Consider the following 14,811-nt stretch of genomic DNA (forward strand, 5'->3'; position numbering starts at 1 on the left):
TGGAACAAAGATACCAGGGAAAATGGTCCACTACAATGCTGGCTGACTACTGCTGGACACTCCTCAGAGATGCTCCCGAACAGCTGTACAAGAGACAGGCGAAGAAATCTAAGATGTAGTCAATGACTTGATTTTTTATAGGTAGGCTATTACAGTTGACCTTTTACTATTGGAATGCATTTCGTTATGTAAACATTAATTTCTTGCAGATTACAAAAAAACTAGAGCCAATTTTGCAATTTGACTGTCATATTCGTGTTCAGCACATAAAAATTGATAAGAATTGACTAATTTTATTTCAGTAACATGACTTTTGTAAAAATTTGTTGTCCAGTGATATCAATAATGACATTAATGCTTTATGTCAAAATATAAATAATGTCATTATTGCTTTATGTCAAAATATCAATAATATCATTATTCTTTATGTCAAAATATTAATAATGGCATTAATGCTTTATGTCAAAATATCAATAATGGCATTAATGCTTTATGTCAAAATATCAATAATAATGGCATTAATGCTTTATGTCAAAATATCAATAATGGCATTAATGCTTTATGTCAAAATGTCAATAATGGCATTAATGCTTTATGTCAAAATATCAATAATGGCATTAATGCTTTATGTCAAAATATCAATAATAATGGCACTATGCTTTATGTCAAAATATCAATAATGACATTAATGCTTTATGCCAAAATATCAATAATGGCATTAATGCTTTATGTCAAAATACCAATAATAATGGCATTAATGATTTATGTCAAAATATCAATAATGACATTAATGCTTTATGATTGCCAAAATATCTATAAAGCCTTATTATTGCAAATATGTCTGAAATTGCAAAAATGCTAGATAACTGTCAGATATCAATATTGATAACAATTCTTTATTACAGGCAAAATACCTATAATGGCATTATTGCTTTATGACTGTCAAAATATCAATAATAATAGTAATAATGCTTTATGACTGAAAATATCAATAATCGCAATAATGCTTTATGACTGTCAAAAAACATATAATGGCATTAATGCCATATGACTGTCAAAATGTCTATAATGGCAATAATAACACTGGACAACAAATTTTTACAAAAGTCATGTTACTGAAATAAAATTAGTCAATTCTTATCAATTTTTATGTGCTGAACACGAATATGACAGTCAAATTGCAAAATTGGCTCTAGTTTTTTTGTAATCTGCAAGAAATTAATGTTTACATAACGAAATGCATTCCAATAGTAAAAGGTCAACTGTAATAGCCTACCTATAAAAAATCAAGTCATTGACTACATCTTAGATTTCTTCGCCTGTCTCTTGTACAGCTGTTCGGGAGCATCTCTGAGGAGTGTCCAGCAGTAGTCAGCCAGCATTGTAGTGGACCATTTTCCCTGGTATCTTTGTTCCATTGTTGCGATATCTTGATGAAAACGTTCGCCGTGTTCATCACTAACAATACCACAGTTGCTAGGAAAGAAATCCAAATGGGAATGAAGGAAGTGAATCTTTAGAGACATATTGCAGCCAAGTTTCTTATACTTCATCAACATGTCTTCTACTAGTTCCTTATAGTTTTCTGCCCTAACATTTCCGAGGAAGTTTGTAGAAACTAGGCGAAAAGCATTCCATGCTTGTTTCGCGTCACCTTCCAGCAAGTTGTTGAACCGGTCATCTTTGAAAAGCTCTCGAACCTGAGGACCCACAAAAACTCCCTCTTTAATCTTTGCTTCGCTGAGTCGAGGGAATTTTTCATGCAGGTATCGGAATGCTGGCAAAGTCCGGTCAATGGCTTTCACGAAGTTCTTCATCAAACCTAGTTTGATGTGAAGGGGTGGTAGCAAGATTTTCTGAGTCTCAACCAGAGCTGGGTGTTGGATATTCTTCTCTCCAATGGCTACATTCTGCCTGTGAGTCCATTCCTTCCTCATGTAGTGCATTTCCCTTGCTCGGCTATCCCACTCGCATAAGAAACACATGTATTTTGTATATCCTTGCTGCAGTCCCATTAAAAGGGCAACTACCTTCAAATCACCACAGAGGTGCCAGCTGTACTTGTTATACTCAATGGAATTCAGTAGCTGCCTTAAGTTATCGTATGTCTCTTTCATGTGGACAGCATACGCTACTGGAATAGATGGAAGAATGTTTCCATTGTGCAAAAGCACAGCCTTGAGACTCAGTTTCGAAGAGTCCACAAATAGTCTCCATTCTTGTGGGTCATGAGTGATTTTTAAAGCATTCATGAGGCCCTCAATATCGGAACAGAATATCAGATTACTTTCCTTTCTGAAGAAAGGCTCCAATTGCTGGTGGCGCTTTCGATATGCAGTAATTGTGACATCTTCTTCTAGAAGATTCCATTGTTGGAGTCTTGATCCTAGCAATTCTGCCTTGTTCTTTGATAAGTCCAAATCACGAATCAGGTCATTTAGTTCTTCCTGTGTTATTCTGTGTGGGGTTGATGATGCACCACAGTGAAAATCTGGATCACTGCATGCTGATGGACCAGGAGAAGAACAGGTCGACTCACCTTTGTCTTCGTCAGATGAATCAAGAGAATATTCTGCTGGAGGTTCTGGAATAGGAAGTCCCTCACCATGTGGAACTGGTCTCAATGCAGACGGAATGTTTGGGTAGACTATTCTCGACTTCTTTCGCTTCGTTATTCCGCCGGAAAGAGGAGGAACCAAGCAGAAGTAACAGTCATTTAGGTGGTTGCTTGGCTCTCTCCACACCATTGGGACTGCAAACGGCAATGATGACCTTTTGCAATTCAACCACTGTGAAAGCTGTGTTGTACATGTAGCACAGCATATATGCGGAGCCCAAGGCTTGTCTTGGTCACCAACCTTGCATCCGAAGTAAAGATGATATGCCTTCTTCACTTGAGAATTGATACTTTTCTTCTGGTTGGCAAATGTCACTTCCCCACAAATATAGCAAAAATTGTCCGCGGTATTAACACACTTTCGAGGCATTACTGTTCTTTATTGTACGTAAATGGATAAAATAATAAGTTTTATGTAACAGTAGCTTGAACTGTCTCGCACAACGTCTAAAATATTTTAAATGCTGAACCTATCTGATTGGGCTTTATATAGTACACTGCTTACGTCAGCTTCAGCAGCCGCCTGGCATTAGTATAATAGGCCTACACATGTATAGTACACTGCTGACGTCAACTTACTTCAGCAGCCGCATGGCATTAGTATTGCATTGCATCAGAAAATGATGCAATCAACTGTGGATGATGTGAGCATGATGGTATTATGCAATGTTACATCATTATTCCGGATGTTGCTGCAGTCCTACTGGAGAAATTTACACAGTGAAACATAGAAAAAGAGGTATATGAATATCTTCAAAACGAGAGCCAATACAAATTTTTCACGGTTATATTCGTGTTCGGCACACCAAAATACTACAGATTAGGGCCTTTTCAAGTCAGTAATGATTTCACTGTTGACCAGTGTAATTTATTGCTGTCAAAATATAAATAATGGCATTAATGTTTTATGATTGCCAAAAATGAGCTTTAGTCCCTTTTTCATAGTAAGATTCCTGAGAAAATGACAAGAAATCACAAATATCAACAGGTCCATAATTCATTACAGCTTGTAATGTGAATCTGGAACCTCAGACGTCTGCTATTCATTACAGCTTATAACGTGAATCTGGAACCTCAGAGGTCTGCTATTCATTACAGCTTATAACATGAATCTGGAACCTCAGAGGTCTGCTATTCATTACAGCTTATAACATGAATCTGAAACCTCAGAGATCTGCTATTCATTACAGCTTATGACATGAATCTTAAGGTCAGAGGTCACAGAGCACACTTAGTGTATGAAATAAGTGAGCCCAGAAAAAATCATTTATAAAGATTCAACATATACTCACTGGACCATCATTGTCTCTGGCTGTCACATCCATTACAGTGTATCCAATGTTAACATTCTCAGTAAGAGAAGCTGTGTATGGCTGATTGATGAAGTACGGGGTATTCCCATTGTGAATGATGGTAATTATTACAAATGCATTCACTGGAGAAGATTGAGGTGACACTGGGTCAGCATCTTGTAAAGAAACCTCAGCCTAAGAAAGTAACAAAATCAAATTCTCATTCATTTAATTAAATATACATAGGACATTTTCTTTTCCCATATTAATGCCAGATATAGTTCACGGTGTGGAGAAAAATTATGATAGTAATAAGTGGCAAAACTAGACACTAAAATATATAAATATTGTTTCTAAACCTGAGGATGAAATATATCTAGCATTTTTTGGAACTTTCTTCTTATTATACATAACAACAGTTCTCAGCCATTTAAACTCACTCTTCAGTATGCCCACCCCATCCTAAGTTGACCCCAGTTATAATTATAGGCTGTTTATACAAATATTAGTAATTTAATAAAATGTTTTGGATGATTTAATCTACTGCAGTAAATTATATTTTTGACATTTTTTAAATCTATTTGAACTTTTCTCAACACAAAGCAAGTTCCACAGTGCAATGCAACACACCAGGCTTTAATGACAATTGGCAAGTCTGTAGCAAAGGTTCTAATTTTTGTCAACCTTAGTTTCTGTCCAATGTTCAAGCCCATAAAATGGTTGTTTTTCTTGCTATATGTTCATTATTAAGTTTGGTAGGTACACATATAAAAAGCATTGCATGGCATGATGGGATATCTTGTATTTTCACAGATGAAAGTATATGAATGCTCTTCAGCCCAAGATGAATTTCCTTGTGTTAAAAGCAAACCTGGTATTCCTAAGCAACAATAAGCATTTAATATGGCCACCAAAATGCTCATGCTTGAGGCAAATCATTTTGGAAAAACTAGATGTTTTAAGAAAACTCCATGTTGATCTAACCATCAATTCAGGTGATGTAATGAAGTTTTTCAACATGGCCACCATGGAAACCATTCTAGATGTCATATCGGCATCATTTTCAAATAAGATAAACTAGAGGCTATTGAAAGCATTCTTATGAAAATGCAATGTCAATATGACTCTTGTTTAAGAGTAGCAATAACAAGATTTGAAAGATGTTATGATGGTAGCCATTTTAGGTGATATATTGGCATTTTCATTTAGAACTTAGACAGACTAAGAAGCCATTTGTAAATATGGCCATCCATCCAGATGGATTCATGATGACAATATCTTCAAAATGGCAGCCAAACAATGTCAGATCAGTATTTGGGGTTTCATGTGGCTAAGTCGACTAAAGCACTGGCCTTTAGCAATCACTGCCATCTCACCTCTGTCCACAAGGGTTCAAGTCTCAGGCTACTCCAATGAGAGTATGTGAGAAAGCTTGCCAGTAACTTTCTGTGGGCAGGTGTTTTTCTGGAGTTTTCCTGGTTTCTTCCTCCACCAGTTATATTGGCTGCCATTTATTTATAGCCTATCTTGCACAGAGAAATGGCATTAAAGATCAGCACTATGTTCCTTTAGGGCACATGAGATAAAATAAATCAGAATAATTGTAAATAATTGAGGACAAAAAATATAAAATAAATCTTCTACTGGAAACTCTATGTCAGTATGTCCTTCTATTCAGGAAGAGTAGTGATAATACAATTTTCAAGAGACTGCTGTGGCAGCCATATCAGATTTCATTTCAGTTCCAATTTCATTTGGACCAACATCATAAAAATTTTCAAGTGAATACCTCCAGTGACATGATAGTTGATTCAGAAAGGGCAACAATAACATGACTGTGAAAATGGCCACGCTGGTGACCTGAGAAAATGGCCACTCAGGTGACCATACTGGATGTCTATGTGTAAAGTGTCCTGGCATTACTGAAAGTAGTTTAGGAGTAGCAACAAAAACTTGAGCTTATGGATGGATGGATGGATGTGGATGGATGGATGACAGATGACAGGTTATCTTGTAAGCTCTTTTGGTCTATAACCAGTAGAGCTAAAACATATCAAAACATTTACAAATAATTTTCTATACGTCACATTTAATTGTATATTCATAATTAGTAAGTAATTGAGTGTTTAGTAGCTTTCATGCCAACAAATGAAATACCAGTATATTTAAAAGTTCTAGTCCACTTTTTGAAACAAAATTTGATCTTAATAAAGGTAAGAGAACAAAATGGTCTTTGATATTGTACATACTTGATCAGCAGGTGTAACCTATAGTAATAGAGAATCAATTAGTGATAATCCCAAACTTATCAATCAGTGATAATCCCATACTTATCAATCATTGAAAACCCCATGATTATCAATCAGTTAAAACCCCATGATTATCAATCAGTTAAAACCCCATGATTATCAATCAGTTAAAACCCCATGATTATCAATCAAGATTTTCTCAGCCAAATGTTCCAGAAAATAACTAGAATAACAACTACTACTACTATGATCAAAATAAAACATATCATAATAGTGCCCTTGGAATCGTACACCATACCCAGCCAGCCACCCACTCCTCGCTTCATCTAGATCTAAACCAAAATTCAGCAATAGTGAAGACTTACCTTCTTAAGGACCAATTTCCACCAAAGTATATGAAATCTTCCATTTACTGCTGACAGGTTATTTATGTAAGAGATTCATTTTTAAAGGATATCAGGAAATATTAAAGTATATCAGTGTACTGCATATCGGTGTAAAGCATATTAGAATACAGCATATCAGTGTACTGCATATCAGTGTACAGCATATCAATTTACAGTACATCAGTGTGTGGCATAACAGTGTACTGGATATCAGTGTACAGCATATTAATGTACTATATATCAGTGTACTACACATCAGTGTACTACATATCACTATACAGCAAATCAGTGTACTGCACTCTAGTGTACAGCACACTGCATATCAGTATACAACATATCAGTGTATAGCATATCAGTATATGGCATATCTGTATACATCATATCAGTATACATCATATCAGTATACATCATATCAGAGTACATTATATCAGTATACATCATATCAGTGTACATCATATCAGTATACAGAATATCAGTATACAGAATATCAGTATACATCATCTCAGTATACATCATATCAGTGTACAGCATATCAGTATACAGCATAACAGTATACAGAATATCAGTGTACAGCATAACAGTGTACATCATATCAGTGAAAAGCATATAAGTGTACATCATATCAGTGTACATCATATCAGTATACAGAATATCAGTATACAGAATAACAGTGTACATCATATCAGTGTACATCATATCAGTATGCATCATATCAGTATACAGAATATCAGTATACAGAATATCAGTGTACATCATATCAGTGTACATCATATCATTATGCATCATATCAGTATACAGAATATCAGTGTACATCATATCAGTGTACATCATATCAGTCTACATCATATCAGTATATGGCATATCTGTATACATCATATCAGTGTACATCATATCAGTATACAGCATATCAGTGTACAGCATAACAGTATATCAGTGTACATCATATCAGTGAACAGCATATCAGTATACAACATATCAGTGTACATCATATCAGTGAACATCATGAGTGTACAGCATATCAGTGTACAGCATATCAGTGTATAACATATCAATCTACATCATATCAGTGTACATCATATCAGTGTACAGCATATTAGTGTACTGCATATCAGTGTACATCATATCAGTGTATAACATATCAGTATGCATCATATCAGTATAGAGAATATCAGTGTACATCATATCAGTGTACATCATATCAGTATATGGCATATCTTTATACATCATATCAGTGTACATCATATCAGTGTATAACATATCAGTGTACATCATATCAGTGTACAACATATCAGTGTACTGCATATCAGTGTACATCATATCAGTGTATAACATATCAGTGTACAGCATATCAGTGTACAACATATCAGTGTACAGCATATCAGTATGCAGCATAAATGATACCACACCAGGATCACTAAGGTAACAATTCCCAGCAAGAATACTGACCAATATTCCAGAAAAATTTATGTTCCAAGAATGGTAACAAGAGATCTACAAAAGCAGGAAACCAAATACTGTTTGATGCTAGGATGCAAAATTATTTAATTTCCCTCATTCTCATTCAAAATGCAAAACTCTTTAGAAGCGATAAAGTTTATACATAATCAAACATTCAAAAATAATTATTTTTTGCAAATTCCCTTGAATAAGAAAACTTTGCTGTTGAAAGTTTTCAGATTCTTAAAATTGTATGTCAATATCTAACACACTGTGAATTCGCCTATCTGTGACAGAGAACTTAATAAACATGTATAATGTACATAGAAGAGTTAGGTACTTTTCCTCGAATATAAGATGAAATATCTGTGTTATACTCACAACGACGGTGAAAACATTTGGTATAAGTGTCAGAGACTTCTTGACCGATAGTACTCCTGTGTTGATGTTCACATCAAAATACTCCCTAGCCAGGCTGCTCCCAATCAGGTTGAACACAAGTGTGTTGTAGGGTGCCTGAAAACAAAGCATTTGGAATCAGTGCTAAATTAAAAGCTTGGTACTATGGTCAGAAAACCTCAACCTTTCTGAAAAGACAAGATCAGGAATAGAGAATTCCAAAAACTGGCTCAAGGTGAGGACATTTACCATCCAATTGTCAAATTTGATGCAATACCTAAAGTTAAACTTGCCCAGCAGATTTTTAAACTTATCCCTGACTGCTAGAAAGGGAATTTTACATCCCTATTGTATGCTCAGGCATTTTACATCCCTACTGTATACTCAGGCAGTTTACATCCCTATTGTATACACATGCATTTTACACCCCTATTGTATATTCAGGCATTTTATATCCCTACTGTATACACAGGCATTTTACATCCCTATTGTATACACAGGTATTTTGCATCCCTATTGTATACTCAGGAATTTTACATCCCTACTGTATACACAGGCATTTTACATCCCTATTGTATATTCAGGCATTTTATATCCCTACTGTATACACAGGCATTTTACATCCCTATTGTATACACAGGCATTTTACATCCCTATTGTATACTCAGGAATTTTACATCCCTATTGTATGCTCAGGAATTTTACATCCCTATTGTATACTCAGGAATTTTACATCCCTATTGTATACACAGGTATTTTACAGTGTGAATTCAGGATGGACTTGTAACTGAGTCTGACTAAGAAAGTACAGCTCACTGAATGTACTTTTTTTTACAATACTGTAGTCACTTTTAAGCCTATGATAGACTACTAATTTAATTTAATGTAATGTCTTAGAAGTTACTACTTACACTGATGTCCAAATCTCTGGCTACAAGTTGTAATATGCTGACTCCCAGATCTTGGGTCTCATACACTGTGCTGGTGTAATTCTGTATGAGGAATTGTGGGCTGTTCTGATTACGCTGTATGTACACAATCACGGATGATGTCGCTGATAAAGAAGGTGTGCCACCATCACGAGCTATAATTCGAATCTACAAGGAAGAACATTGTCTAAAATAAAATAAATCTAGCTGCACAAAACTTGAACACAATACAGGCCAATCTTTACAATCCAATTTCTGTGTATACGATTATCATGTGACTATCATGTCATCCAGATTGTATCCATTAATTCAAAATTTAAATTGTTCTGAAAGGAATTGAGTCACAAAACTAAAGCTATTAGCAAACCTATATTACACCAACTCACTCGGCAAGGCTATACATTGATGTCCCCTGCTTTACATTGGTCTTGTCAAATCACGTTGCATGCCAAATTTCATTGAAATCTAACAGACCAATTCCAGGTATTGAGGTCACCTGCTTTTTATTGCTCTCATCAATATCAAGCTGTCAATAGAGTTTAGTATAAATCCTATATTAAGTTACTGTAGAAATTAAAGGGTGTGGACTCAACAACCAAGGGATATAACTCTGCTAATGAGGCAGCAGGACACTGACAACTAAAGGTCTCATCTATATAAAAAAGTTTACCAAATTTGGCTGAAAACCCACTGCAAACAAGGCATTTACTGCACACAAAAAAAGTGGGTGGGTGGATCTGACGAATGGTGGCAATGACCAGGTTATTGTCACATGGGTCATGTAGGCATTCAACACCAATTATTTCAGTGATGGGTGTCATTTTTAGAATTTGATTCTACATACTTTTAAGTGGCAAGTATTTACTTCATTTGGATTTGCATACATCCATATTGCTTTGGAAGGTCATTATTTACATGCCCTGAGAGATGCGTAAGGCAAAATCAATGTTAAAGTACATACACATTTTTGGATGAAATGAACCTAAAGGTGTGATCCAGTACAATTCGGATTGAATGTTACATGGTATGATGTCAAAATGAAAGCTATGCATATTGATAAACAAATCTGTACTACCCTCAGTTGTGACGATTCCACTTGACACACTCTTATTTTGACCAAAGATTAGTACATGGCCACCATTGTAAAAATCCCATAGCAATAGATAATTTCCATCTGGAACTTTCTCAGTGACAGTTAAGGTGCAGAGCATTCAATAATCTGGACTGAATAGACTTTGGTTAAAGAAAATTAGTGTTAAATCTTAAAAGAACAATTTATATTTAATTTAAAATGAGTAAATGTGCATACATGACCCATGTAACTTGTACTAAAAACATTGATATAGAAGACAGACAATCAAATTTAACTATGGTCTTTTGAATACTAACACAATTTGGTTGAAGTCCTACAATAATGAAAGGAGTTTAATCTCTGGAAACAAATGTGGGTGGGTTTGGCATTCAAAGGGTTTCAAGTCCATTAAGATATGATATAGAATGATGAAAACTGAACTCATCCAAGGTTTTATCACAATTATAATGCATACTGAATTTGGCTAAAATCCAACAATAAGGAAGGAATTTACTGTCAAGAAGTGGAAAAACAATAAGAGACTATCACTCTACATAACAATCATGTAGAATACCGACTCAGCAAATAGTTCATCAATATTTAGCTGTATTTCAAATCCAACAATAAGGGAACTATTGTGTGGAAACAAAATAAGTGAAATTTGCAATATATAAACAGTTGAACTTATTTTTGTTACTGTTTGTTTCTTTAACTATTTAATGACTGAGGGAAATATGTCTATACATAGTGATTAAAAGCACTCGCCATTTATTACCTGAGATAATAACATGGAAACCTCTATTTAAAATGTTGGCCAGCTGAGAATATTATACTTACAGCACAGGATGTGCTACTATAATTACACTACATGATCTGGCACTATACTTACACTACATGATCTGGCACTATACTTACACTACATGATCTGGCACTATAATTACACTACATGATCTGGCACTTTAATTACACTACATGATCTGGCACTATAATTACACTACATGATCTGGCACTATACTTACACTACATGATCTGGCACTATAATTACACTACATGATCTGGCACTATACTTACACTACATGATCTGGCACTATACTTACACTACATGATCTGGCACTATAATTACACTACATGATCTGGCACTATAATTACACTACATGATCTGGCACTATAATTACACTACATGATCTGGCACTATACTTACACTACATGATCTGGCACTATAATTACACTACATGATCTGGCACTATAATTACACTACATGATCTGGCACTATACCTACAGTACAGGATGTGATACAATACTTACAGTGCAAGATGTGACACTATATTTACACTACAGGATGCGACACTATACCTACAGTACAGGATGTGATACAATACTTACAGTACAAGATGTGACACTATATTTACATTACAGGATGGGACACTATATTAATATTACAAGATGTGACACTATACTTACAGTACAGGCTGTGACACTATACTTACAGTACAGGATGGGACACTATACTTACAGTACAAGATGGGACAATATACTTACATTACAGGATGTGATACTATACTTATACAAGATGTGACACTATACTTACATTACAGGATGTGATACTATACTTATACAAGATGTGACACTATACTTACAGTACAGGATGTGGTACTATACTTACAGTAAAGGATGGGAAGCTATACTTACAGTACAGGGTGTGGTACTATACTAATAATACAAGATGTGACACTTTACTTACAGTACAGAATGTGGTACTATACTTATACAGGATGTGACACTATACTTACAGTACAGGGTGTGGTACTATACTAATAATACAAGATGTGACACTTTACTTACAGTACAGGATGTGGTACTATACTTATACAGGATGTGACACTATACTTACAGTACAGGGTGTGGTACTATACTAATAATACAAGATGTGACACTTTACTTACAGTACAGGATGTGGTACTATATTTATACAGGATGTAACACTATACTTACAGTACAGGATGTGACACTATGCTTGCATTACAGGATGTGGTACTATACTTTCATTACAGGATGTGGTACTATACTTTCATTACAGGATGTGGTACTATACTTTCATTACAGGATGTGGTACTATACTTACAGTACAGTATGTGATACTATACTTACACTACAGGATGTGGTACTATACTTATACAAGATTTGACACTATACTTACAGTACAGGATGTGGTACTATACTTACACTAGAGGATGTGACACTATACTTACATGACAGGATGTGACACTATAATTACAGTACAGGATGTGGTACTATACTTACAGTACAGTATGTGATACTATACTTACACTACAGGATGTGGTACTATACTTATACAAGATTTGACACTATACTTACAGTACAGGATATGCCATTATACTTTCATTACAGGATGTGGTACTATACTTACAGTACAGTATGTGGTACTATACTTACACTACAGGATGTGGTACTATACTTACACTAGAGGATGTGACACTATACTTACATGACAGGATGTGACACTATAATTACAGTACAGGATGTGGTACTATACTTACAGTACAGTATGTGGTACTATACTTACACTACAGGATGTGGTACTATACTTATACAAGATTTGACACTATACTTACAATACAGGATATGACATTATACTTGCATTACAGGATGTGGTACTATACTTACAGTACAGGATGTGGTACTATACTTACAGTACAGGATGTGATACTATACTTACACTAGAGGATGTGACACTATACTTACATGACAGGATGTGACACTATAATTACAGTACAGAATGGGATGCTTATCCTAAAGTACAGGATGTGACACTATAATTACAACACAGGATGTGACACTATAATTACAACACAGGATGTGACACTAATATTACAACACAGGATGTGACACTAATATTACAACACATGCTAGGACAGATCACAGATTACTTACAATATATGAAGTGGCAGTATCAGCAGTTAGTGTCTGGAAGCCAGTAGATATACGTCCAGTTGAAGGGTTAATGGTGAATCTGTTTTGTATAACTGGATCACTCAATATTGAGTAGGTAACAACATTATATGGATTCTGTAATAAAGTTTAGATGGAATAAAAATCTATCTATCTATCTATCTATCTATCTATCTATCTATCTATCTATCTATCTATCTGTCTGTCTGTCTGTCTCTGTCTTTCTGTCTATCTATCAATATATTGACTGATCTATCTATCTATCTATCTACTGACACAAAAACAGCTATCATTCAATATGACTGTATACAAAATCTCAAACTGGGAAATACCAACAGCTATCATTCAATATGACTGTATACAAAATCTCAAACTGGGAAATACCTTAGTAATTCATAACGTAGTCGTATGCCACACTCTGTGAAAAAAGCAGGTATTATAAAATGGGAATTCTGTAGGACATTTATATTGGCATAGGATGGATGGGAGCCATTGATATTAGGTTTGAGGCAAAAATATTTTCAGCCCCTACAAAAATCCCACATATCAACATTTAATGTTCATGTCCACAGATAACTTCATGAAATTGCGGACTTTCTAATTACAAAGATGGAGCCAGACAAAGTTCACATTAACTGGACCCAAATCATTACAGATCAGACCATGAAGAAAAATTTGGATTAAATTATATTTCATTGATAGTGCTTCCTCTGTCATAATATCTTAAGAGATACCTCAAAAATAAATCCCTTCAAATGAAATGCTAACCATGTTTTATGGCTTGTTGTCCAAAATGGTGTCTTCTTACAGAAATGCAAGTGAGAGGAGTGTTGTCACCTAGGATGGACACATTAGTACAATATACCATGGACACAGTACAATATACCATGGACACATTAGTACAAAATAACACGGACACATTAGTACAAAATACCATTATTTGTCAATTGCTAATGGAGAAGAATTGTATGCTTTTCCTAGACATAACTGCAAAACCTACATCATAGACAGGTGTATCCTCTGTTCAGTTTGATAACAGGTGATTGAGATGAACAAAACATGAAATTCCTACATCATCATTGGACTTCATGAATCTAATTAAAATGCTTAAAACAAAACTCAAAAAGGAAATTTTTTTAATGAGGGGATGTGAGATGAATAATTGAAATGGTACGCAAGATTGTGTGTCTTCATTGTGGTGTTATTTGCATCTATTATGGTGTGTTATTTTGGCAATGTTGAGACAGAGAGGTCACATGGTATTGTGTGTTTAACTCCATTGTCATGTAACCATTGATAGCAGTGTTATTTAAAACAACCTGCACTTTGTATGCTGACCCTCAAGGTTGGTAATGTTAACAAAGAAATAAATTGAGGTCAGTGGTGTTTATCTCTGTATTTGCAATTCAGTCATTCATATTAGTGTCAAATCACTTATTCTGCCTGAAAATCATGGTCCT

At 35.0% G+C, this 14,811-nt stretch overlaps 1 protein-coding gene across 1 annotated transcript in view; it reads right to left on the reverse strand.

The window, feature by feature from the left end:
* The window catches only part of LOC149802467 (uncharacterized), a 512,180-nt gene that overhangs the window by 401,060 nt on the left and 96,309 nt on the right, over window positions 1–14,811 (reverse strand). The window contains exons 25-28 of the mRNA XM_089951513.1: window positions 13,334–13,468; window positions 9,292–9,477; window positions 8,363–8,497; window positions 3,910–4,104 (exon numbers count right to left, since the gene is read on the reverse strand). Coding sequence (XP_089807639.1) covers window positions 3,910–4,104; window positions 8,363–8,497; window positions 9,292–9,477; window positions 13,334–13,468 — 651 coding nt within the window. The remainder of the gene's footprint in view (window positions 1–3,909; window positions 4,105–8,362; window positions 8,498–9,291; window positions 9,478–13,333; window positions 13,469–14,811) is intronic.

This window comes from Sinohyriopsis cumingii, chromosome 3 (assembly GCF_028554795.1).
Source record: "Sinohyriopsis cumingii isolate HCF-2022 chromosome 3, ASM2855479v2, whole genome shotgun sequence".
Classification (NCBI taxonomy): domain Eukaryota; kingdom Metazoa; phylum Mollusca; class Bivalvia; order Unionida; family Unionidae; genus Sinohyriopsis; species Sinohyriopsis cumingii.